The sequence below is a fragment of the Camponotus floridanus genome, unplaced genomic scaffold, assembly GCF_003227725.1.
Source record: "Camponotus floridanus strain SB8 unplaced genomic scaffold, Cflo_v7.5 scaffold66, whole genome shotgun sequence".
NCBI lineage: Eukaryota > Metazoa > Arthropoda > Insecta > Hymenoptera > Formicidae > Camponotus > Camponotus floridanus.
The window spans coordinates 252,271-280,242 of NW_020229834.1; the positions used below are offsets into that span (position 1 = coordinate 252,271).

The 27,972-nt window shown below is 31.7% G+C and overlaps 1 protein-coding gene and 1 long non-coding RNA gene across 2 annotated transcripts; one reads left to right on the forward strand and one right to left on the reverse strand.

The window, feature by feature from the left end:
• Positions 1-19: 19 nt before the first annotated feature.
• Positions 20-3,964, reverse strand: LOC105257153 (leucine-rich PPR motif-containing protein, mitochondrial). Its single transcript, XM_011267596.3, has 4 exons — positions 3,284-3,964; positions 839-3,124; positions 328-481; positions 20-250 (listed from the first exon to the last, which is right to left on the reverse strand). Exons 1-4 carry the CDS (start codon positions 3,752-3,754, stop codon positions 78-80), a joined length of 3,084 nt encoding a protein of 1,027 aa, XP_011265898.1. The 5' UTR covers positions 3,755-3,964; the 3' UTR covers positions 20-77.
• A 542-nt stretch (positions 3,965-4,506) lies between these two features.
• LOC105257154 lies at positions 4,507-27,972 on the forward strand. The gene is made up of 3 exons (XR_889641.3): positions 4,507-4,718; positions 7,297-7,415; positions 27,502-27,972. It is a non-coding gene; the product is annotated as an uncharacterized LOC105257154 (long non-coding RNA).

The following is a 27,972-nucleotide window of genomic DNA, read 5'->3' on the forward strand; positions in this document are numbered from 1 at the left end:
GTCCTTTGTTATTATTATGCTTTATTTATCTTTGGATTTTTCACTATTTCACGTATATTATTTCTATTTTAAATTCTCTAATTATTCACATTTATTTCACTCTTATCTTGTTCAAACTCTAAGGGAAGTGGAACTTTATTTGCTTGCAGAAACTGAGTAAAATTATTCTTGAATTGTTCACTGGGCTTAATATTTTTTGCACACATTAGCTTCCAAAGCTCTATTGCATTATTGCAGTCTCCTATTTTACCTGCAAATATAAACATTATTAAAATTAATATCAAGTTCATGCACATATTTAAAAAAAACAGAGAAAATATGGCTTACTGTAAATGGAAAGAAGCATTTCGCTTAATAAAGATTGGTCCATTTCGTTCGAACTTGGAATTGCTTTCAAGAGCTTCAATAAACAATCTACATTTCTGATCCTTTGTGCATATTTGAAATAATGTAAAAGAGTGACGGAGGAAATTCTTTGATTCTGCGTAATAAAAAAATATAAATTAGAATATATAATAAATACCTAAAATTGACGAAACTGTAAAAAGTTATCTACAAAAGTGAATTATTTCAAAAATATATTCTCTTCACGTAATTATAAACAAACTATAAAAATTTAAAGTACTTATAAAAAGTTATATGTATAACCTGACTCGACCTGACCTCGACTTTTTGATTTTATATTATAGAATTGATTTTGTATCATAGAATTATTAAAAAATAAATTTGAGATGTATTAAAGAATTTTTTAAATATGTGATCACACAGTTTCATGAATTACTCTAAATCAAAGAAATATAAAACAAATGTCTCATAATTGGAGAAATGTTTTGATTACCTGCAATATAGTTTGTATTTCCTGCGTCTTGTCCAATGTCGCCAGCGCTAATACTAGCATTGTATTTGCAGCATCTACACTAGTTAACATAACCAATGTATTATATATCTTCTTTATGTTTATTTCTGTGTCAAGCAATTTCGAACTGTCTTTCTGCTTCAACAATTCCGTCAATAGTTCCAATGCCAATGGTGTTTTTTTGAATTTTGTGGCACATGTAATAAATATATCTACAGCACCCTGAATATCATTGTGTTTTAATGATATCGCCACTATCGGTCTCAATAGTTCGGTTGTTATTTCACAATATCCCTTCTGGATGAGCAGATTCAACATATCTTTCGTGTAAGAATCATACTCACTCCCTGCTAATGTTTGCAAAAGCAGATGACATTGCTTCTTTGCATCTGTTTTCAAATTAACATTATCTATTTTATTGATAATTTCAAAAGCTTTTTTGAGTTTATTTGCCTTTACCAATGCAGTAGCAAACTTTATAATCTTAACGTTATCTATGAGGAAATTAGATGTATCTAGATTGGACAGCATTATTTCGGCATCCCTCAGTTTGTCACATCTGACGTATAATTCGAACAGTTGCATCTTCATACCGGGTGTCAATTCATATCCACACCTGTCCCATTCTTGTTTTATCTCTTCGACTTTCTTTAAATTGTTCTCGATACAATGTATCTCCAGCAACAGGCGCAAAGTGTTTCTGATTGGCATATTTTTGTTCTTCAATTCAACCAGATGACACGCTAGCTCATTAGGATTCATACATTTTGGGGGAGTGAACAATGAGAGCGCTGATTCTTTCAAATTAATGTTCCCTAGATTGTCTATTAGCTTTATTATGTTTGCATTTTCTGTAAATTTGAAATTTTCATTCAACAAAGTGTTCTTGAGAACAGTTGCATCACATTGTGGTATTTTAGCTCCACATTTCTTAAATGCTTCCAAGAAAACATGCAAATCCTCCACAGTGTATGTCAACTGTTTATTGTTCAACAACATTTTCAAAAACCAACCAATGAAATTTTGACCGAGCGGAGACATTGTTAATAACAATACGCAAGTCTCGACATCTTTTGTGGCGATGTAAGCACGCACTAAAGGTTTCATAATTTCTTTGTAATATATTCTATATGACTTACTGCGTGTGCACAATGTTTTTATGTCTTGCATCCGATTGTGAGACAGCAGAAAGAATATTAAGGGTGTATACACGACAGAGCCAGGTACGCCGTTAATTAGTAATTTCTGTAGAGTAATACTCGGATTTGCAGTGTTTACATATGGAAATACATAATTCAATAATGTATCAAAGTCTGGTGTCACTCCTGTATCTACCATATACTTTACAAGTGACAATATCTTTGCTTCACCGTGATTGTAATGTGCTACTGCTAATAAAGGCCAATAATAGTGTGGTCGTACCTCTATACCCTTTTCTCTCATTGCTTTGAATATCGCAAGGCACAAATTTTCTCTGCCAAGCTTTAACCCGGACTCCGCTACATTAATCAATGCCAGCGGTTCACAACCGGAATTCACGAAATCGATAGTATATCTTGTAATTTCGTCGACTGATGGGTTTAACATAATTAATTCGTTCAAGAAGCTATTTACAAAGCTTTTTGCAACATCTTTCGTCGTATCATTCATAACAAAACAATTTATGATCATATGAGCATCCGCGACTCGATCGGCGCGTATCAAATTTGTTATCGTCTTAGAGATCTGTAACTTGATAGTTGGTACAGAAGTCATCAAAAAATTTAGAACAACAGGAATGTGTCTGCTGTTATTGGAGGTGCTCAAAACCTCTATCAATTTCAGAAGATTTGTGTTGCTCTGTGGTTCGTCATTCAATATTTTAACCAGATTCGGAATATCACCAAGTTTCGCATATCCATATGCTAGTTCTGTGTACGCTTTGTTCGTAGATAATTTTGCATCTTGCATGAGTTTTATCACGTGTTCTGCCTGAGCAATATTATCATTGGTCACATAAATCTCCACCAAACCATTAAATGTATCCTCATCGATAATGACGTTCTTTTCTTTCATCACAGATATAATATCCTGTAGATGATTGCTGTTACCCATCTTTGCAACTGCACTCAGCAACAAATGATAGGTGTTCTTGTCTGGCTCCACGTTCATGTCTACTAAGAACTGCTTAGGCTCCACAGAATTGGAATTTTCCATGTGAACATTCAACAAAGTATTGTAATACTCCAACGTCAGTCCTTCGCTACTTTTCTTCGCAAGACGCCATACCTGTATGTCAAAATTCAAATTACACAGTGGACATTTTCTTTCTGTTAATAAATTAATATATTATCTCTGTACACGTTGTTTTTCTTTATACTCACTTTTTGAAAAATTTTGTATGCAATATTGTAATACTTAATCATTTTAAAAAATATTTTCTTTTACCTGATCCGTCAGATATTGCCTCTCGGTCGTCTCCAAATTGGACAATAGATTGCCGCAACACTTGAGCAACAGCATACCTGTGTCGTGTTGCAGCTGATAGTCGGTCTCCTCGCACAGTTTAATAACCTCCTTCAAGTTGTCCGCCGACACCTGACCCCTTTTAATATCATCGCACAACGTCATCAATTTATGATCGATGTCTTCGATCGACGTTTGCGGAACCGTCGTGCTAAACGTCCTGATACACGTGGCGGTGTAACTTTCACAGGGCAATTTTCGCAAATGCACCTGCAGTCGAGACAGGCCGTGATGCACGTAACGAGAAACATAACCTTCACACGTCACGAGACTTGGTATCTCGCGCGGCGACGACGACGTGTGCAGGTGCGAATGGACAACGCGCGATTTTGCACCGGCTCTAAGAAGCGTCATGTATCTCCTCAGCTGCAGCATCTTGTCGGTCTCAATCATCGTCGAAAGGTCAAACTATTCCCGCGACGAACGCCGGTGGAAAATTGACGTAATGGTTCCTGCGACGAGCGAGAAGGGCGCATGCGCACCTGTGCTAGTGCGCAGGGGTGGCGCGGCGTTAAATGCGTCACTACATTATCGCCATACGCGGCGTTAACTGCGTCACTACATTATCGTCGCATATCGTCGATTTAGAATCTGCGTATATATATTTCTGGATCTCAATCTATAATATATAGAGATAGTTTATCCGTTAATTTCTTAAGGTACGTAAATACGTGGATTCAATACAGTTTGATCGATTTTTTTGTAACTATAGGTAGAATTATAAGGACTTACCGTTAGATAATAAGTGTTAAGTTGCCGATATTATACATTTTATCCGACATTTTTAATATGAAATTTGATATAATTATTATTTGGTAAATATCTTTCGATTGTTGTATAATGTATAAAAAATTAATGTAAATTAATTCAAACGTGTACGAAATATGTTCCTAAAAATGTTAATACATAAGATATTGAAGAGAGGTTACATTATCGACGACCTGTAATTTTTTTTTCTCTATTATACTTTTGAAATATTTTTATTTCAACGTGCAATTCTAATATTTTCGTCATTTCTAAAGAGATGTGATAGAAATTCGATATATGATATGTATCTATTTGCATATGAAATATCGCGATACTATTTCTCATTAAACTAGTTCTTTTTAAACTTTTGGATTTGTTCTTCTAGTTCATTGTCAACTAATAAGAACAAACTTCTCACTTCAAAATACTCGATGGACCAATCGGAATGAAGAAACAATTTTTATGGTGTGAAGTGAAAATAGAAATGTCTAGTAACAGAAGAAAAAATACCATATATACATCGTATTATCGATGACCCAAGTGAAGAAGAAATGGTGAAAAATGGCGACTAGGATGTGGCGTCCTCAACGTGAAGAACGATATCCTGAAGGTAACGGTTATTAGCTTACTCGTTTTTTTTTCGTGATTCATCGCGTTTGTAGATCAAAATCGATAATTGTCGGTAGTACATTCAAAACAATCGTTGAATTTGCTTGTGATATTCTGATGTGGTTTAGAAAAAGAAATATATCGCTGTAACCTCGCAGGTATATAAACTCCATGTTTGAAAAGTTTTCTATGCGCTCTCTTTTTCTAACACTTCATGCGCTTCCTTTTTCTATCTTCAAATGCATAATATATGAGATATAGAATTAATCCTGATTTCGTATTTTTCTTATAAAAATATAAATTGAAAATTTCATTGTTATCACATTTTCCTCGAATAATTTAAATAATTATCTAGATTAATTTCGCGGTTTTTGGAAGAATGGCTACCTCATTCGTCATCTTATTTGTAGATCTCGCAATTTCACTATTAAGATTAAAATAATCGATTTTGAGATAATCGAAGTATTGATTGACGACATCGTGTGCAAAATCGTTGGCGATGTTTGTCGAGCATCAAAATCCGTGAAAATTGCATGATTAAATATTCATAGCGTGATTTACTTGATGCACTTTCCTAGTCAAGTACTAGCACGTTAGGGGAAAATGTGTTAGCAGTTAGTAAAATATTTTAATTTAGGTAGAATTATTTAAAAAGGGAAAAAAGCATATTAGTTTACTAATAATTACAATTATTTACAACTGTCCACTTTTTTTTCGTTCTATCATTTTTGCGGTAAATATGTACGAATTCATATACAAAAGAATGTGCAATTAAAGCATTGATTATAAAGTTAAATAGTCAAAAATAATTGTCATTAAATTATGAATCTTTCAACTGTTTTGAGAAGTTTTATAAATTTTTTAAATTATTCTATAAATTTTTACCGAATAACGAATTTTATTTTGTATTTCTATAAACGTAGAGAATTATTTACATATATCACAAATATTTTAGTCATATTTACTTGAAATAATTTTGAAATTGTATAATGGTCATTAAATTATGATATTAACGATAAATGTATGTTTCCGGGGCTATTTTATTAGTATGGTTTCAACAATAGCTTACAAAGGAATAAAATAATCGCAATTATTTCTTTTCGGAGTAAAAATACAACGGAACACCAATTATCTGAATATTGTATATAAAAGGAAATTCGTTTATAAAATTTAAAATATTTCCGATTATACATATATTTTTGTTTATGTTTATATTGTATTATTTAATATATCGTATACATATTTTTTTTGATTGTTTTGAATGGACCTTGCAATGGAAGTTGCAATACACACACACACATATGTACAATATCATAATTTGTCTGGATAATTAACACCTTGAACATCTGAATTCGATGTAATATAATGATAATATAATCAGACAAACTCTCATCAGTAAAAAAAATTATAAAAGTATCTATTTGTGTGTTTTCTATCTTGTTATACATATTTTACACGCAATTCAATTTTATTACGTAAGCAACACACACACACACACACACACATTTTTTTTTATAATAAGCATTAAATAAATAAATATAATAATATATAAATAAATAAATAATATATAAAAAATATAAATTAAATATTATAAATAAATATTATATATATATATATATATATATATATAATAAATAAAATATGCGAACTAAGAAATAAGCAGTTAAATGCGTTGTACGACGTACTTAGATTCTGTGAAAATTATTAAGACACATTGAAAGCAATAAATATTTCACACGACAAACTTCCTTACATGGAAAAGCCCTTAGCATAAATAGATTAATATTAAATAGATTAATATTAAAACGTACCGCATGTTATATAATATTATATTATTTTTTGCTGAACTTACAAATAAGTGAAAATGATAAATAAATGAAGTAATAAATTAATTATTCTTTATATAACATTTCGAGAAAAATCTTATAATCCATATTAAATAAAAATTGTAATATATTTTTTCAGAAGACGAAAGAATCATAAAATTGATCATTTCACATATTAAAATTCATCAAAAATTGCAACAATGTTGTAATTTTTCACTATATGATAATGAAAGATTTTTCCCTAGAAAAATAGATTAATTAGATTAACCTTTAATCGTTCATTCACTTATTATTTGTCATTTTACATACTTGATTATCTGTTTTCCATTATTTCCATTTATTCTATAAAACTGATATTGATAAAAAGTTTAACTAGTATTTTATGATAAGCTTATATAAAATATAGTAGAAAATAGACGATTAAAAATACATGAACTAATAAATGGATAAATAGTCAAAATGAAAAAATAATTAACATGCAACGGAAAAATAATTAAGATGGTTAAGTATGTAAAATGACAAAGAAATACATAGATGGTTACATTTTTGACAATGGAATATTTTTATTTATTATTTTGCATATTTGTATTCATTTATTTATTCATTATCTATTATAAATTTAATTTTAATGGTAATAAATAAATAGACAAATATAGACTTTAATTAATTATTAAGAGTAGATCTAATTATTTATCTTATCAAATTATCGAACTTAATTATTATGAATTATATTTTACGAATTAAATTTTACAGACTAGATTCTCGCTGCCCATGGACTGAGATCGCGTGCTCTACTACGTAATCTAAGGGAAGATGATTCGATAGATTGTATGTGAGGAATTCTCCCCGATTGTCAGCCGTATAAAAGAACCGTAAGTGAATAATTTATATAAAACAAATTATACTGTTCAATTTCGAATCTAATTATACGACAAAGAATCAACTTTGAAACACTATAATAATAGCATTTTATAATAATAGCATTGCACAAATTAAAATCATATATATTTATCATAAAAAATACATTTTGACGCAACCATTTTAAATCAAGTATTTACACTTAGCCATTGCATAAAAATATATTTAGCGATATGATAACATGTTTAGGTGATTTGCTTTTAAAGAATAAGTTGGTTCAATGTTGCATAATTATTTGTCAATTACTTCTGTATATATTTTTTTGGAATTTTATTCTTCCCCTAAAAAAACTTTTCGAGTTAGTTGTCCATGAACTTTTTTGACTAGAAATCACTCGTATATAATATTATTATATATATATACATATTAAGCATCTGATTTTCGCAAATTTTCTTCTTTGTATAATAAAATAAAGCATCTTATTTTTACATCGTTACTTACATCGACCTGCGATTATATATGCCGATTAGTGAGATTAATTTTAATTCTTGTACATTTACACGCAAAAGTTTAAACTATATTTTCTATAAAAATTGTTATATTTGATTAAATTCTCATTATGCAATAAAAATGAGATATAAATCTATCATTTGTAAATATTAAAAGAAGCTTATAATAAGTTTGATTAACTCTTTAATGTTCGTCAATACTTATAATAGTTGGACGATAACTTATAATTAATAATGTTTTTGATTTTTAATGTTTTTATTTGTCCAATTATTAAGTGGAATAATTTCGACTAGAGAATGCGACTAGTATTTAATAAAACTGATATTAGCGCAATTATAAAATATTAAAATAAGCACAGCCGCATAATACTCGAATACGATTGTGTAACTTAATTTGCAAACCATCTTTACGAAAAAAATAGTTATATGACTAGATAAATTGTTCTCTTAAAAGTCAAATCTAACATTAAATTTTTTTAATCTCTTATATTCTAAATCTCTAAAGTTTTCTTTTTTTTATCCTTGTATAAATTATTTTCTTCTCTATTATTATCCTTTGTATAAATTATTCTTTTAAAAAATTCTAACACAAATAAGGCTGTTAAATCAAAAATATTGATACAGATATAATAGATCGAATAATTCGGTTAAAAAAGTGACAAATGATTGGAATAATTTTAAACTGCGAAGTAAAATTGAATAACAAAAGAGAAGAAAAGCAAAAAGACTAGAATAAAATGATTAAAGCAATGACTAGAAAAATTATAATTCTTTTCTAGATTAATAATATATTTGACTAGAATTTGCATCTCTTTGGTTCCTTTTATTAAATAATATTGTTAACTTTAAGAGAGAGTATATATGTATAAAAGTTTAAATTGTTTTTAATCTTTTTTTGTCCTTTTGGTTTAATCTTTGGTTTACATTAATGAGAATACTTTCGTTTTGCTAAAATATCTAGTTTGCTAAAAAATAGTAATCTTATAACGTGACCATTATTTTTTTCAAAAAAATATTTAAACAATATACTATTTATAAAAGCATGTTATAATTAAGAAAGCATAGAGATTTAGAATGGTTCACTTTTCCTACCATAGCTCTTGTCTACATTGATAGCTGCTCTTGAGGACATTTTACTTTTATATGTACATATACAGATTAATTAAAATAAATTAAATGTGCTCATGTACAGGCACTTTTTATACGTACTTTATATTTACAGACTGTTTCTCTCTATTCGCTTGCATTCAAGAATATAAGTAAATATAATTTTTTTTATAAGATAGGAAATATTGTATATCTTATTTATTAAATTTTTGTACTTTTAAAAATATCAGTTTTAAATAATATAGGTGTACTGGCACGTTTCCCAAAGCATATCATACTTATAAAAATTAGCTTAAACTTATTATTTTTGTTTTTTTTTGTGTTTTAGATTAAGATTATTTTACTTAATAAAATTCTTTAAAATAATGCTAATGGCTAGAATTGACTAGATTATTTGCAAAATTATTATGATTAAACTGAAATACTATATAAAAATTGTATGTTTCCAAAGGCATTGACTTATATTCAATCTAAGGAAAATGACTATAGCATTTTCTTATTTTGTATGGCATCGCATCCACGGATTTCACAAAACTGATACACAATATAATTGTATATTACCTGTATAACTGTAAGAATAATATTGATAATCTAATAATTGATATATCACGCAAAAGATGTAATTGCGTACTTTAGAATTAATAGAAGATTGCATTTATCAATGGCCTGCATATCCTGTATCGAATATGAAATTGCTCTTAATTATGTCAATCAATTAAATAACTGACCGTAAATGTGTGTGATTTGAAACTATAAATAATTATTACATATATTAAATGAAAAACTGGAATTTTTTTTTATATATAAGGATTAGATAAAGTGATGCAGATACTTTACAAAATTATTCTACTTTACAAAAGGTTATATATTTTAAAATGATAATAAATTATAGAGATATGAAGATTTATGTGTATATATTAATTAAATTTTAATTTATTCTTATTAATTTTAAATAATTTGAATCCTAATTTTCCATAATAAAGGAATGTTTACGTATGGTTTGTATAAGATCAAATTTAAAAACTTATGACTCTAAAATTCAAAGAAATTGAAGACAAATATTTAAGAGAAATATTTAAGGAAACTTCCTTTGAATTTGCATTTTTCATATCAACACAAATCATGTGTAATAGTCGTTATTTTTGTAAATCAAAATAGTGCCAAGATAAGATAGTAATTCTGATTAGACTATTTGGACTAGAATTTATATTTGTTACTTATTACTAGTACTATTTACTCCTTTTTCATATAGCACATATCCCTAATAACTACTAGAAATTAAAATTATTTTTCTCCATTGAATTTTATTAATATAATTTAAATATTTAAAAGTGACTTAAAATATGACTCAATATTAACTTATCATTTTAAATAAATAAATTTAAGCATTAAATACATATGACTAGATATGAAATTAATTATGAACATTAAACTAACTTTTATATATGTTGTACTTTTTATAGCTCTTGCGTATTAAAAATTATTAATTTTTTACTTAATTTATTTAATATCGTTAATGATTTAAATAACTTGAAATTAATCTCACTAATATCGGCTTAAACTAAATTATATTTAAATCATAACTTAAGTCTTGAAAACGCTCGATTGAGAAAATTTTCATTGTTACGTTATAACCGGGTTTCGATACAAACAATCTTTTGAAAATTCAAATAAAAAGAGTAAATTTTTTTTACGTATAAAGTATAATTTCATTTTTTTTATTGAGAGAAAAATGCGTTCGTGGAATGAAATTTAACTTTTAACTCGCAATAATGCATATAAATATAGATTATTACTAATCAAAACCAAAAGAAAAGCCATCAATGTCAGAGTAAAATCTGAACGTGGATGTAATTCTATGATAAAAAGAGCAAAAGTGCATTTACTATGTATCCGCGTTTAGATTCTAATGAAGCTTTTTTTTTGGTTTGATTATTTCAGTTCTTTTCTACTTTCGCTAGATTATAATTAACACAATTTAGGGTGTGTGGGTATTTAATGAATATAAAATAATTGATCATGTATGAACATAGATATTTCCGAATAAAATTAATTATTATGGTACATACATCTACATTACTCAATTAAAATTGTATTATTGCGAGTTTGTGAAATATTTTTTCGAGTACTAAAATATAGATTATAACATACCATATTATCGGCTTAAAAGATTGCGTTCAGCTAGAGTTTGATGTCTTCCACCGGTGATCATCATATCGTTGTTGTTCATATGGTTGTTATCATCATATCGTTGTGGTTATTGAAAGTATGTGCACGTGATTTTCCTCGGACATAATCTATAATTTTTTATATAATTGTAAATCTTTGATACTTAAAATGAGAACATCATTGATCAAAATATATTCGCAAATAACAATTTTTAGAGTATATATATTTTGCAATTGTATTTTTTTAACAAAAATTAGTATGTTATATTAAAATTAGTACATATTTTATATATATGTATTCAAAATTATTACTCTTTCAATATGTTCACGAATATATTTTGTCAAGTATTATTTCAAATTAAATCAAATTTTAATGAAGTACTTACCGGAATAGTTTCTCGTATAATGGATTTAAATTAGACTCAATTCGATATGCATAGGTGTCAAAAATTATCGCATGCTTGATTGCGAAAATTATTGTATATTTTGAGTGATACCAGAAATTGTGTATTAAAATCGATATACAAGTCGAAAGATTAGTAGAGATTCTTATTGTCAAGTTTTTCTGGAATGTTATTCATGTTATCGATATCTTTGATTCAAATGCTTTTTAATGTGAAAATATTATGTAATAATTGATATCTTTGAGTATCTATTCATCTTGTTGTTGTCATAATTATGCCGGTGATTATCTTCGATGCTGTTTAATGCAAAAGTATGCAGGAATGAAAATTTTCTATTATCGCAAAATATGCGATCATTTATCTTCATCGAGCGTCTTTCGAATACTGGTTGTACTTTGAGTATCAGTACTCTATGTCTCTCCCTCTTTCTCTCTCATTCTTTCATTTCCATTTGTTATCGCAGTTAATTTAGGACTTCTTTTCATCTTACAATTTTTTGCTTCCGTTTGTTCATATATTATAGAAATGAAGGACGAGGTCAAGAATATGTGAAGTGACAACCACAGTGACGTTTCCATAGAATGTCAATGTTGATACTGTTATATATAGCTGATGGTATTTTTTATTCAAGGTTTCATGATATATATTATATGAACCAGTGTTCAATTATCGTGTACTTACTGTGGTTGTTCTTCCATTTTCCGTCCTCCCTCGACCTTTTTATCTCCGAATCGGTGATTCACCGAGAGCAAACGATTCTAAGAACAATCTTCATCCTTTTTGGAGATGTTCCTTCCAGCAAGTACTCGACAGTATGCATCTCTCGTTTCTTTCGCTCTTCTGTTCATCCACTATTCTTTGGATCCATGATCCTCGGCGAATCGAATTTTCGTAGCGGGCGATCGTTGCGTGCCGGATGAGAGACTTCAATCTGACGCGGTCCCGATTCGGGAAGGCTAAGCTGAAGGTCGCGGGACCCTCGGAGGTTCGATTCATGCTTGCTTGCGAGCGGGCGCACCGCGCGGGATGAGAAGGAGAGAGCATAACGCGACACCCCTGATGACGAAGCGAGAGAAAGAGGAGAGAGGAGCCCTCCGAGGGTCACGCAAGCGCATAGTCGCTCGTCCGGTCGCAAACTAACCCTAACTAGGCTCCGTGCCGAGTTTTATGCACGTGTTCGAGCTCCACCGTGTCGTCCGTCCATCCCCCACCCTGTGTTCGCTCGTGTGCCCGGATCTTCCCTTCACTCCGCGCTGCAGCTTGCGTCCCGAGATGCCTGCCGCCACCTCGATGCCAACCCGACAATCTCGTCGCCCCTCCACGTCGCACCAATACACACCGTACACCCTACCACATTGGGGAACCCGGCCGGGGTTTCGAAGAGAGGGTACATCTCCGACCCGCTCCAATATCCCCACCGTTCTCACTCGATTCGGCGTACCTCTCTCTGGAGCGGCATCACCTACATCCTGCTGCCGCACCCCACTACGCTTCGTCAACCCCCACTATAAACAGCCGCGCGTCCCGTGGTTTGTGCGATGTCGAACCGATAGACAAGCCTCCGGTATCACGCTATTGGTGGCGGCGGGATAAATCTGCTTCTGTTTCTCTCCTCTCTCTCTCTCTTTCTCTCTCTTTCTTTTCATCGGCACCGCTTGCAGATAGCGGCGACGAATGACGGCCTCCCACGCTCGAAAACAATCGCATCGGCGCACAGATTCGAATTCGAATTCGCTTACCGGTTTTTCCATAGCGATTGGTGACCGTTTTGACGGTTAACTAATTAATTCCCCACCACGCACAGTCGTGTGGGTGCCACGTTTAAGTGCTCTTTGCATCATCACCCCTCGCTGCCTCCCCCGCGACGAACGAGCCGTTACGCTCCATTCGCGCACTCGTTATCACTCGTATGCTTCAGCTCTCGTACGCTACGATGCGAAAATCCAGGACACTTCGTCAGTTTACACGCGGATGATATAATTGTTAAAATATTTTTAACTGATTTTATTTCGAAATTATATAGTGTAATCAGTATAAGCCGAGTCTATGTCTATTCCAAGTTGACGAGTATCATTAAATTTGTAGATATTACAGATAAAGTTAGCTACAGCTTAATATTATGCGAATGTTACCTTTTATATCCTTGATATTATATATAGTCACCTAATAAAATATTGCAAGATATGCCTAGATATTTATATATTAAAAATTATAAGTAATAATCAAATATTCTGATATTTTTAATGAATAATTACGCATTCTTTGATATATTATTATATTGTTTGTTGTTTCTGAAGAATAATGCTCTGTTAATTAATGGACGAATTATGAGGCACTCCATACATGTATATTGCAAGTATTTATTTTTCAATAATCTTATCAGATCTTGTAATCATTTTATTTCATCTAATATTTTATGCAAGGAATGACAAGCGGAATTGATTTAATTAGAAAATATATAGCTTTCTAATAATTGCTTATATTGAAATAAATAAATACACTCAAGTACTCGGATATTGATAGCACTAGCTGAAAGTATATCGATAATGCCGCTAGAGAAAAATACACCGCATCGCGTCGCGCCAAGAACACCGACAGTTGCCTTGTAAAGTGGTAGCGTGTAATAACAGTACGTTATAATGCATGTAATAACAGCGTCTCGGCAAAAAATTCGACACGCAAGGATTGGCGGGAACCAGGATTACGCAGGAAATACGTTCATAGTGTCTCACCGATGTTTTAGGGGGTAAATAAATGCAAGTCTCGTGCTCTAATTATATCGTTGGAAAATTTTCACATCATGCGAAAGACACATGTGACGTACCTGTTCGTGAGAATTTAGCGACGTGACTCTAATTTTTCATATCTTTTTTTTTCGTATAAAATGAGAAGTACAAGAAAAAAATTCGCATAGGTGCAATTGATTATTATACATCGCGAGAATCATTACGCGAACAATCAAGAATTCGTTGGAATATTTATTATTCTTCTTTTTTATAGGCGTTAAATTTATTCATGAAAAATATATAAACGTAACATATTATCCAATCATGGCAGAGATAAAACCAAGGCGAGATTATATTATCGACTCACTGTTGCAGCCGGATGCAACAGTGAGTCGATTCTGTAATGCGTTGCCACTTCCTTTGTTCTATATTTATTACTGATTAAAATAGCAAAAATGTTACAGATTAAAATGGCAAAAATGTTACAGATTTAGTTGAAATATTACATTTATATAATTTCTTTCTTTTTTTTATCGTCTCATTTGCCTCTTCTTTTTATGAAAAGCTCTGTTTATGTTATTTTTTCGATCAATAATTAAGTTTAAATCTTTCTCGAGTCACGTTTGTTAGATAGATATACTTTAATTATTATTACATATTTACATTTTTTGAATATTTTGTACAAATTATTATTATAAATTATTTTTTACGTTCGATTAAATATGGCATCGTTTAACCCCGTCGCAATCTACAAAAGGAAAATGTGCATCATAATAGTTAGAAGAGTGCCATTCGCCACTACACTCGGGGGATACTTTTATACCGCGTCTGCGAAGGAAAAGTGATTTACTCTTCGGGGACATAATAAGAGAGGGGAAGGGCGCGAGATATGTGCGGCACGCGCCGTGATTTTGTAGCAAAGGGTGCGAAATGCTGTTCGATCTGGCATGCTGCCGCAAAGCCCTCGTGAATTCACGGACCGTCAAGCATGCCGAGGAAGTACGGAGACATAAGGCACGCCGTTTGCTGCCGCGGGGTGCGCTTGTAGATTTATGGCCACTGCATTTTTCCCGTGTTACCGCGACGGAAAAAGAGATACGCCTTTTGTTCATTTACCTCGCCGCCGATCAACAGAAGACGGAATATTTGTTCAACTACCAGTAATTCGTAATTCGTACAATTACAACGTATTATTAATTATTGAATAGATTATTAATCAGATATTAATTTCGATAAAAACAAAATAATTAAAAAATGATAAAGTAATTACTCTGATTAAACATTTTTAATGTAAACAAATTAAATTTTCCTGCTTTAATATATATTATATAATTTTGCTTTTTATTGATTGACATTAAATGTAGACTGTAAGCTATATGTATAATATAATGTATATTTTTAATATTGTATCCATCTCTCGATTCTCAATAGAGCATGCTAATAAGTATGCAAACATTTTATATTTTACGTAGTAATAACAATTATTCTGTTTGTTATAAACAAATATAAATATTTACAGTGTTTGTGATACAAAAGAAAAGTAGATTCCTCGTATTATAAAGATAGTTACCGTACATCAAATTGTCGATCGTATTTATCGTGGCGTCATGCGAAATGCAGCGGCACGCTGCAGGGGCAATCGAAAGTTTATTGTCACTCTCTAGAAACGAAGGGTGAGTTTTCGGGCGAGAGATCAATCGCGAGGGACGAGTGAATTCGATGCGGAACGAGGGAATTCTATAATTCGTGGCCCCCGGTTGTGCCACGCGTCGGGATCTGCGTTTGTCGTGTCGCAGGACGAAGATTATGAGAGAGAAAAAGAGAGAGAAAGATACGTAAAATCCCGTCAAATGGAGCGCGTCCCTCTCGAGATTCGATAATCGTAATAAAATTCATGACCGACTCCGGAATTTCTCGAAACGACGCGATCGTTTTGGATGTTTCTATCATCACGGAAATGCTTCGTCGGTGAAACGCTAATGATTGCGACATCGAGATTCTATCGAAAACGATCTCTCGGACTAAAGTATTCCTGCTAAAGTATTTCCCGTCTCTCGATGAGGATGCTAAATTGCTCGTTTAGTTTCAAAGAGGCAATAAAGAATAACTCTAATTAATTTAATACAACTCGCGCGAAGGCAGTTATTACCTGTCCATTTTAAACACGTCTACCAATTGCGCTTTTATTACACCGAATATATCAAAGCTTAAAAATATTTTTAATTATAAAGTTCAATTTTCTCATTTCTTTCTTTTCATTCATTAATAAAAAAGTTTACATAATAAACAAAGAGCATTATTAATTCAATATTGAAATAATTTACGATTTGAAACACGTTTATACGTTTCTATTTTTCTGATTTTTTATTATATATAAAAGAGTTAATCTATTTAACTTGTAATTATTATACAATAATAATAATATTATAACAGTAATATAAGAAAAATTAACTTTACCAGAAGATTAAATCGAATCACTGTTGAAAACTGCCAAGGCGAAAGAATCTCATTGATGGATGATAACAAACATGCCGCTTAACGTACGAAGTACGAACATTAACTGAGTAATAATCTTTTCGATTCTCTGCGCGTCGGCCCTTGACCTTTTCCCCCCTCCAATGTTTTGTAATGGAAAAATCCCACTACATTAACATACCGTTAAGAATATACACAGGACGATATTTCTTATGTAAACAAAGACGATATTTCGTATATATTTCGTATATGAATGATAATAATGTATAACATAACGTGTGTCTTGAAATTTATTAATCGATAAAATATATTATTCGCGCTAAACATTTGTCTTGTTTATACATGTCAATTTCGCACCTGTGTCTTCGTTTCTGTATCGTCATCACCAGCGTGCCTTAATTTGACTGTCTAAGCCGTCGTGACATCGGCAAAATATGCGGGCTTAACATTGGCATTCAAGGCCGATTTGCGGCGAGCCAAGGTTCCGCAATCCTAAACCCCTATCTAACTCGAGGTTGTAATAATAGTTATCACCGTGACCTTCTTCTCGAGAATTTCGGAATTTGTCGATACTTACATCATTTCCGTTGAATATTCGATTCTCTTTTTCATCGCATGTTTCACATCATAATATTTCGTTAGATTTTATACCTATGGAAAAATTATTGCAATCGAATGATCACTTTTTTTATTCAAAGTAATATTTTTTCAAATGATCAGATGTTTAATATCTCGAATTTTATAGCAAAATTAAAATCAATTATACCGGGATTATAAATTACATGCAATGCAGTGACAGTTGTGCGACCTTGAGATAACGATAGTGAAATCGAGGATGAAAGTAGTCGGATCTGCTTCTTGTGACTGTATGCGCGTCTAGACTCCAATTTAGATTAGTGTGGCTTTGATAAATGAGGCTATTACGTGGCCAGCCTGTAATTAACCTATGCTTGGGATAAATGCATTCTCGTAATGCTCCAGACAGATGTCGTGATCTCGTCATATAACTTTTCAATCTCTAAAAGTCTCATTTTGTTTATTTTAATAACATCCAAGCAAATATTATTATGATATTAAAATTATATTATTATATTAAATATTTATCATCATTAATATATAATTTATTTGTAATTTGGATTATTACTATTATATTAGCAAATATATTTTGACAAAAATAAAGCTATTATAATTATATCTATTTATTAAGTAAATAAAATTTGATAAAAGCGAGAGAGAAACTCTATAAATGTTCATATATATATATATATATATATATATATATATATATATATATATATTTATATATCTTTATATATTCGATATGCCTTTTTATCAACACTTTTAATGCATTAAGTAATTTTTTATTCTGAGTAACGACAAATTTTGGCCATTTAAATATTAAAATTAAAGAATGATAATATTAGAAGGCGTGAGGACGGATTGAACGCGCATAATCGATTAGAATAATCCATAGATCTTATCTCTAGCATGCATAGTATGCGTCGACAGATGTGTCCTGCAAATGCTATTACGTACCAAGCACGTACTCATATCTATTATCTATTATCTATTGTTATCTATTATCTATTGTTCTGTGTATGTGTATATATGTTGCACATTGCCAACGTTTTGTTAGCTCTTGAAACTTTCACGCATTTTAATATTTTCAACAAGTTCTAAAATTCTTATTTTTTTAATCCAAATTTTTTCCAAATATTTTACAAGATATCAAGAGATCAATTTGAGAAATATTTATTATCAAATAAATATTTTATATAAGATAATATTAATATCACATAAATATTTTATAAAAGATGTCATATAACAAAATAAATTTAACTAGCTTTTTTATCTAGCAGTTTTATTGTATATAATAAAAAGAGTATATAATATATCATATTATTAAAAAAAAATTATTATCAATTTATTAAAAAATTTTTTTGCAAGCAAAGTCATTTGCTTTGATCGGACGGATTGGCAAAAAAATTGTTCGGCATTTCCTTGGACAATGTATCGAACTCTTCGCAGCTGCGAGAGGATCGCGTGCCCTCTTCGTAACTTAATCCGCTGAAACGAATATCTACGATATGGTTTAATTAGCTAAGTATGCCTGCGGCAGGACATCATTACACCGCACTTTACTAGCGCTATGGGGCGATATTCTCGTTCTCAAGACAAACAGCCGGTCTTTCGAAAGGGTGCCTCGAAACGCACAAAATCTCCAGTCACGCTACGAAATGGAATAAATGTTATTGATATGGGTGCTTTACATCGTAGGGGGTTGGGGAGATAGTCCGACAGGGTACTTACCATCCCGCTGGTAAGACATCAAGGGTAAATTGGATGAGACACAGGAAGAGACACGAAAAATTCTTACGGATCGAAGGATGAAGAAATATTTGAGTAACGCCATGTCATTCGCCATTTATTCATATATACACCGTACTTTGTCAAAAAGAAATTGCATATAGGAAATCGCGTATATAACTTTCGCTATTTTATACGAGATAAAAATATAAAATCATAAAAAAAATAATAGTTTAGTATAAAAATAGCAACACATTTTCGTTAAATACAGATATTTTTTAACTTTATGTAACATTCGAATGTCTTTAATGAGAAAATAGAAACTTACGTATGCTTTATATAACGCTAATATCGTTTAATTGCTTACACGCGAGTCATTCGGACATCTGCCTCCGGACTTCCACGTGTCAATGAAATAAAAAATAATTGCCGTCCAATCGTGCGGTCGTTTGGATTCTTTAATCGAAACCTATAAATACAGAACGCGTTGGGATCTTCGCTCGCAAGCCAAATGGTTTGTCGCCATCGTCGTAATCGCGACGGTTATTGGATTCATTCTTTAGGAATTCGATAAATTATTGCGGTCGTAGGGCGAACGCGATACGCCGATCGGAATTGAATCGACTACGAGGGGCTTAAATGCGAAGCTATCCCACCGACACAACCGGTGTTAACCCTCCGAATGATGAATCGGGCGACGCTCAATTTTCATCGTCTGACGTCTCAATTTCCGCAGCTCACTACGCGGAAGTATAATTAACAGCTTAACAAGGCATAGAAACAAAACTTCGCAATTTTAATCCACGCGTTAAAGAATGTACGATACAATTCCATTATATGCTGTTATTTCGCAAGTCGAGGTCGCGTTTTGTACTCGAGAAAACCTACAGAAATTTTATAAATTTTGACCCCCCCCATATAACATGTAGTTTAATTAATTATTAAAATTATATTGATCATATAAAATTTAATAAATAAAAGTGATAATATTTCCAAATTTTCGTATTAATATCTTCTAATAATTGTCAATACCAACTGCGTTTTCAATTATTAAATGAATTTTAATATTATTATGCACACATGTTATTTAATTGAAGATAATTATTAAAATACCCATTAATTCGTCTAAGAGACGGATAACATATGGATGCTGTGTTAAATGCGTCGGGTGACATTTTTCTCACAAACAGGTGGTGATTAGGAGTGGGAAAAGGCTACGCCATTAAATTTCGAGAACAAAGTGGCTGCTTTGTTTCACAAGAGTCTCGATCGGATCGAGGCGGCGTCCTTTGTTCGTGCAAGGGCACGTCGCTTATTCCAACCGTAACAATGCGGCTACTACAAAGACGCTCTCTGATAACAGTCTTTCGGGCATCGTACGTGCGAACGAACGCAATCAGGAGTGCTTTATTGTTATCTATCTCGTTAAAAGAGAGAGAGAGAGAGAGAGAATCGCGATGTGATCTTGTGATGACAAAAGAACGATCTCTATTAATTACTGGCGATCTCAAGCTTTTTTTCGATGGGAACTACGCACCCTATGCTCTAACAAGGATCATCGAATTATTCTTAATGGGACTATTCAATAATAAATAAATCAATAATTAAAGGTTAATTAAAGTTCTTATATATGTTATACGCTATAATTTTATATATTATATAATTATTTAATAATTATAATTATAATTAATTATATTTTTTCCCTCTAAAAATATCACTTCGAACTGTAATTCAGAGAAGAAATATTTAAATCTTGCGATTTCTTTAGACTGAATCGATTTCTTCTTCGGAATATTAAAATGGTAGCTCTTAAAGTGTACCGACGCATTGTAAATTAATTATTCGCAACGGCGCGTTCTCGGAAACCTGTGTATTATCCTCCACGAAATAACATACCCCTTTTTCTCTCTCGGAAACTATTACAAAAATAACGTGGTATTAAAGCACAAAATCCCTCCATTTGCGAACGGGTTTTTTTTACAATGCACGCGCTCCAATTTTCCCTGCAGCAGCGCCGGCATTCGTTTTCCTTCGTTTTCCCACTCGCCCAACACGCGTACTCGTGTACAATGTTGCGCAGAATCAAGACTCAAGACAATCGATTTGAATAATTGATAGCCATTGTCGAGACTCTCGGGGAGTACGCTCGGAAAACTTTCGTTACGCACGATGCGCTACGATGAGTTTCCAGCTACGAAGTTATTTTTGCCTTACGTCGCGCAAAGAAATTTCTACGTTACGTTTATTCATCGCACGCACACACTCGTTACACGTGACTACGCGAAAATCGATAATAACGACGCCACTTTTCTTCTCTATCCCTAATAAACTCGAAGCGGACAAAGGACACGTTCTCCCGATTGGAAATTCATAGAACACCGGTATGCTGATCGGATGCTATTCAGGGGTGGAGATTGCAACAGGTGGACCCTCGACGATCTCTTTCGCACCCACCTACTATCCTATCGTTGCATAATGATGGGCATCGTAAAATATGCCGAATCGAATGACAAAAAGCGTGTAAAATAATGGAAAAGAGATCCGAAATAATTGTCATAATTATATAACATAATAATGTTATATAATCTAGAAATTTTTAAAGTTTATTTACATTTCATAGTTTTTTCATGACAATTATTTTGGATCTCTTTTCCATTATTCTATTCAAGCAAAATTATTCTTTTCGTTCGATTTAAGCACGCTTGTATTATTATTTAATTGATAGAAAAATAAAAAATTAAATAAGATTTCAATTAAGAAATTATAGTGTAGAAAAATTAAAATAAAGATTATGTGAAAATTAAATAAAATATTTTAAGTACAAAGAGCGCTGAAAGATATCAGTGGCTGTTCTCTTAAATATATGTAATAATCTTTTTGCAGTTGTGATTAATTTGCGGGAATAATATTACATATTATTTCGAATAATTTATATAAATGATATAATTATACGAATAATTCATATATTGAAAGAAATGATTAAGAATACAACCATAAATACGTTACATTGTTAGAGTGAATATTTTATTGACTATACTATATGTTTCGCGATACTATTATAGTTACATATTTCCGGCGGCATTCACTATTCCCGTTCCGCATTTATTATAATATCATGTTCGATATATCCGCGTTCACTTGCACGGGAATTGAAATAATTGCCGTTCAACATGCGTACAAGAGAACGCACGCGCCATATGTCGTTATTTCAATAAATGCCGTAAATATGGAGATACTACTATAATGCGCACCTTGGTGCCTGGTGTCGTTGCGGGAGGCCTATCATTTTCCATGGGAACCTGTAAACGTTCATCGATGGCGTATGACGCCTCTTCGTGGGAATTTTTTTTAGAGAAATGTATTAGTTGTGGATTCAACGATAAGAGTCGTTTAAAAAGGCCTATTAAACTCTTAAATGTAGCATTTAAAAATAATGCTCTCACGTATATATTATATATACATGTAATAATTTTACACTTTAATTTTATTATATCTATTTTCCCAATTTGATTCTTATTCTTTAAATATTTAATACTTGCTTGCATCGTATATTATTCGATTTATTTAATTAAATAATTTGATGAATTATACAATATAATGATTTTGTAAATAAAATTTGAGTAAAGTACCATGTCTTAAAATATTATTTAATTCTTTGCCGGGAGAAAATTTTTTTCGCAGGTCGTGAATGTATTTTTCCAACGCGGTTGCATTTTCCTATTTTTTTTTAACGTACATACAACGGTACTTACAACTAGATCGCGACTTGCTCGCTCGCAAAATAGCGTGCAATCTACACGCTCTAATCGTCCGGCGAAGGTTTAAGGCATCGATCGACTGTGTCGTTGGAAAAAAAAACGGATAGGAACGTCTAAGTGAAGGAAGTAAAGAAAAAACAGTAAAGGACCCAGCGATCTACGAAACGGATAGGTCGACCGATGTAGACTGCAATTTTCTGGTAATCATTTATCCACGACACAGTGTTACACTTTCACCTCCTCCTGGCACGAATACGTAGATTCGACCAGCGCACGTACCGTGTTACGCGATTAAACGATCACAGAGTAGGCGATCGCACCCGGTATGTGGAACGCTGATTCATGATAGCGTGTCCTTTCGTCACGAAATATTTTTATTCGACATTATTTATTTTCTTTTTATATTACCATTTATTTTATTCCGCATGAGATAACAATACATTAAACAATCTTGCGTTAAACAGAATTATAAGATATATAATATTTATTGATTACTGTAGTTATTATTTTTTGTTATTATTTTGTTCGCGTTTTTATAAAATTGATTGCTACGAATGAATTAAGATATCCCTTGATTGTGCAATATTAAGAGCGCGGATTTACGTAGACGTAATAATGCACGATAACGAGACGTGAAAAACCTCGGTGCCACGAAAGTTACCGTATCGTGCCAGAACTTTAATCTAGCGTTTCGATCTAGCAGGCAACTTTGTTGATAAAGAGCTTTTACAGGCTAAATGAGCAACTTCGATGTTTCTTGCAGGCTTGCAATTAATAAAGAGCAAGCTTCGCTAGAGAATACGATAAAACTTGTCGGACAAAAAGCTCCATTGTTTTGCGTTGACACTTTATTTGCACGACTTTCCGAAAACTTTATTAATAGAATGTCGCAAAATTGCGGTTAATTGCACATTTTATCTGCAAACGTAAATTCTTTTATGTGGAACCAAAATTTTGTATGTTAAATTTTGTATGCTAAGATTATTATATATGTGGAAAAAATCTTTATGTGTAGGGTATTCTATATTTTTTATACAATATTTATAATATAAATTTTTAATATCTTACATATGTGTGTGTGTGTGTGTGTGTGTGTGTGTGTGTGTGTGTGTGTGTGTGTGTGTGTGTGTGTGTAAGATATATTAAAAATTTATATTTAATTATATATATATATATATATATATATATATATATAAATAATTGAGTAATCCTAATGGAATTGGAATTTTTATATAATATTTCATACGTATTTTTTAAATGTATATTTTGCGTATTAGAAAAATTTAGAGTATAATAATAAGAAAAGGTTTTCTTGAAATAACGATTTTACCGTTTATTTAATATCCATTATATTGTTGGATGTATGTGAGAGTTGCATTTCGATAACACGTAACGCATCTCCATTGATCTTCTCTCGTTCCTTTGTCGACTTTTCCCCGAGAGGTGACGTAACGCTGTATCAGACCCTTTTCCCTCTCTCTCCCCCCTGACGCGCGATCTGCGATCTCTCGATTTTCCGTTGTTGCGAGGGATACGTTTTCTTCTTGTCTCTCTTATGTGACACTTGAATGACAGGTCACTGGGGTTTCGGTGACACCGTAATGCCGACCGGCCTGCAATTGCCGAGATTGGGCTGTCGTCAATTACTTATTCCGATTACTATTCGCATGTTGTACGCCGCAGTATCATATTCTCAGAGGCGTGAATTTTGTTAGAAAAATTTCAACTATTAGCATTTAATGGTAATTTTCTTTTAAAAAATATATAAAAATATATAAAAATAAATTTTTTGTAAGAATTTTATGCAAAGAAAAATTAATATGAATTTTTCCAAATTTAAAAATAAATCGAAACTCGACTTCACTTTTCTACACGATATCAAGTAGAATACTCAATAAAGTAACTCATTTTTATTGTCTATTTTTTATTAATTTTTAATTTAAATTTTATTAACAGCTATATTATATGTATGTATATTTTTAATAAGTTTGAATATATAAGTCTTATGATTTCATGTTCAAGATAAGAAATCTTTTAAAGAAAATATAAGAATTTTCATGATCTGTCTATGAAATTTCATATCATAAATCTATCTTTGCATTGGAAATTTTGTACGAAAAGATTTCTGACGTGTTTAATTGTAGTTACTATACATGTTATTAATTTCACAAATTTTTATTATAAAAAATTCATAATAATTCAAAGATGGTCAAATTTTGTTTGCTTTTTAAAAAATTAATGATATATTGAATAGGTTAACATTTTAATTGATCAATTGTTAGTTATCATTATCAGTTTTATATTCCTATTCGCTAAATCTGGCAAGGGAATTAATAGCAAGTTTACTTTAAATCATCTAAATTTTGTAGCGTCAACGCAATATGCGAATTGGACATTTGTGGTTCTATCTTTGGAATGAATGTGTTATCGTCGAGATTACCGAATCTTGTAATCCGATTTTCGGTTTAACCTCCTCTCTCGTGTCAGATTTAATTGGTATCATCTGCTATATTAATATCTAGAACAATGTGAATTTATTCCGTTGCTAATGGGACGAAGCTACTACTGCTCTTTGAGAACATGTATAATTCGCGAAATTTAATCACAGTGCTTAAGGATATGGAAGATGTTTAAATATTGATCATATGACATATATTAATTTACACGTACCGGACTGAAGAATATTTCGTACCAACTGGAATTAACTCAAACCCAGGTTAATTTCACGTTTCGCGTGACAATTAAAATGAACGCATAATTAATCGTTTTGCAATCGATTAATACCTATACAATATATTGCATGTATCTACAAAACTTGTTTAGGTATATCAATCTAATTATGGAGTATAATAATTACAATACAGAGTTATTTATTATGTCACAATTATATAATATTGCGTATACATCTCTCTCTTTCTCTCTCTCTCTCTTTTTCTCTCTCTCTTTTTCTCTCTCTCTCTCTGTCCCCCTTCCTCTCTCTCGTATTTCGTATATCATTGTAATTGATTGATTATTTACTTTTCATAATGATAAATCGTAATTATGTAATTATTAAAAACAATGTTAAAAAATATATCCTATAGAAAAATATAATTATTGATTAATATTATAATGTGAGAAAAATTTTTTAAATTATAAATGTACTATTTTATATTATAATATAGCGTAAATGTGAGAAATTTCCTTTGTAGTAATTTTGCTAATCGTAAAATTGTTTTGCAACATTCACAAAAAATTACTTTATTGTTTAAAACAATACTTTTTATTGATATTGAGATAAAGAAGAAGTAGAAAGTGGGTTAAGTAACGCGAATACAATCAATCCGTTGTGTAAATTGATGGCACAGTCAACGATTACATAAATATATAAATATATAAATATAAATATATAAATACGTATATTCTTTCTCTTTCTTTTTCTTTAATATGAAGTATATACAGAATCGATTATTCTATTTTTTTTTATAAAATAGACATACTGGTCATACAACATATATCTATGAAAGAATTAAATTTCCCAATCTCTCTCAGTTCGCCTACATATGTATTATAAAAATTAATTAAATTAGGAAATTGAGAGAGTTAACTGTTTTAAATAAATTATTTAATTAACTTAAAATATTTAAATCAATTTTATAAAATTAGCAAAATTTTATGAATTTGAAATACAACTTATTTATCATGTTCTATTTAGAATCGACACTTTCGATGTGAAAGTATGCTTTACCTAGATTTGTTCTCTAGGTATTCTCGGCCGCGTGATCGATCTTGATTAATTTTTTATCATCTCCGAAACTCCGAATTTCTCGTCCGCGATTTCAGATTAATGGGAGATAAAGATGACGATTAGCTCTTACCAAAACAATCATCGCGGAGAGCCTTCGTGTCAGACGACAGTATGCACCGCTTGTACGTAACGTAAGATCGCTATCGGGCCGCGCTCTCGCGTCGGTAATTCTCATCTCGAGGTTAATTGTGCCTATGTACCACGTCCTCGTGAGACAGGCGCATTATTATGAGGACTAATCTCGCGGATTGGCAACGACGATAATGCCGTTGCAAGCGCAAATGTCGAGAACCGGCAAACCGTAACGCTCGACGAATGTGATCGCGCACCTTGTCGTGCTGATAGTCCTTATTTCTCCTTCATCTCTCTCCCATATTATTGATATATATTGTACGTGTGTACGTGCTGATTTATTTTTATACTTAAAAAATCTTTAGTAAAATCTGCGGTTTTAATTTAAGAAAGAGAATATTCGATTTGTTCTGTACGCTAATAATAAGAAGAAATACAATGCAAATTTTTAAGAAAACATATGTTAATAATATAATTAAATTGGTTCGTGTTTATAAAAAGATCATGTATTTTTTTAGATATATTTTTTAATAATTCCATAGGTATTGATTTCATAATTAATTACTGAAATAACAGTACAATTAGTAAATGCATAAATATATTACAGACATATATAACGTAATAACGAAATATTTAAATAGATGAAACGAGACTCTCATTTAGCATTAAATATGCGTGGAGTTTATTTTCATATTACGTTATTATTGTTTCTATTATTGATGCTTTTCTTTGCTGACACTTGCTGTTATTCATGTCGTTTACTCTAATTCAAACTTTCGATTTTCAGGGTTTACCTAACTTTGGACACCACCTGTCGACAGTTTACGTCTTACGTCTCGCGTCTCGCGGTTGCATCTCTCTCGTCGTTGATTGTTTCGCGCATTTCGTCGAAAAAGTCAAAGTGACATATCGGAATGCACGTGTCACGTGCGGTAATTTAGACAACGTTTCGTCAATCGAATTGCATGGAAAACCTGTTGGTGAGATCGGTCGCGCGCAATTTTTAATCTCGCAATCGATGTCTATCATGGTGTCTGTTATAGTGTTTACGCGTCGTGAGTGTGATAAATACCGGACAAGGTCATCGCGAGTGCATACGAGTGTCGCGTTCGCGAGTGTTTGCAAGTGTTCATTCACTTTTGATAGTGAATGACTCAACGCAATGCGAGGAACGAGCAGTCTGGCAATCAACGAAGTATGTGGACCTCGAGGATTGAGAATTCCAGGAAGAGTGCTGCGAGAAAGTGAGAATCAAGAG

Bases quoted from the DNA above. Each gene is read 5' to 3' on its own strand.
- LOC105257153 (XM_011267596.3), bottom strand. From the start codon at position 3,754: ATGATTGAGACCGACAAGATGCTGCAGCTGAGGAGATACATGACGCTT. The intron at 3,125-3,283 runs GTAAAAGAAAAT...TTTGACATACAG, and splicing joins GGCAATATCTGACGGATCAG to GTATGGCGTCTTGCGAAGAA. The intron at 482-838 runs GTAATCAAAACA...TTTATTACGCAG, and splicing joins AAATACAAACTATATTGCAG to AATCAAAGAATTTCCTCCGT.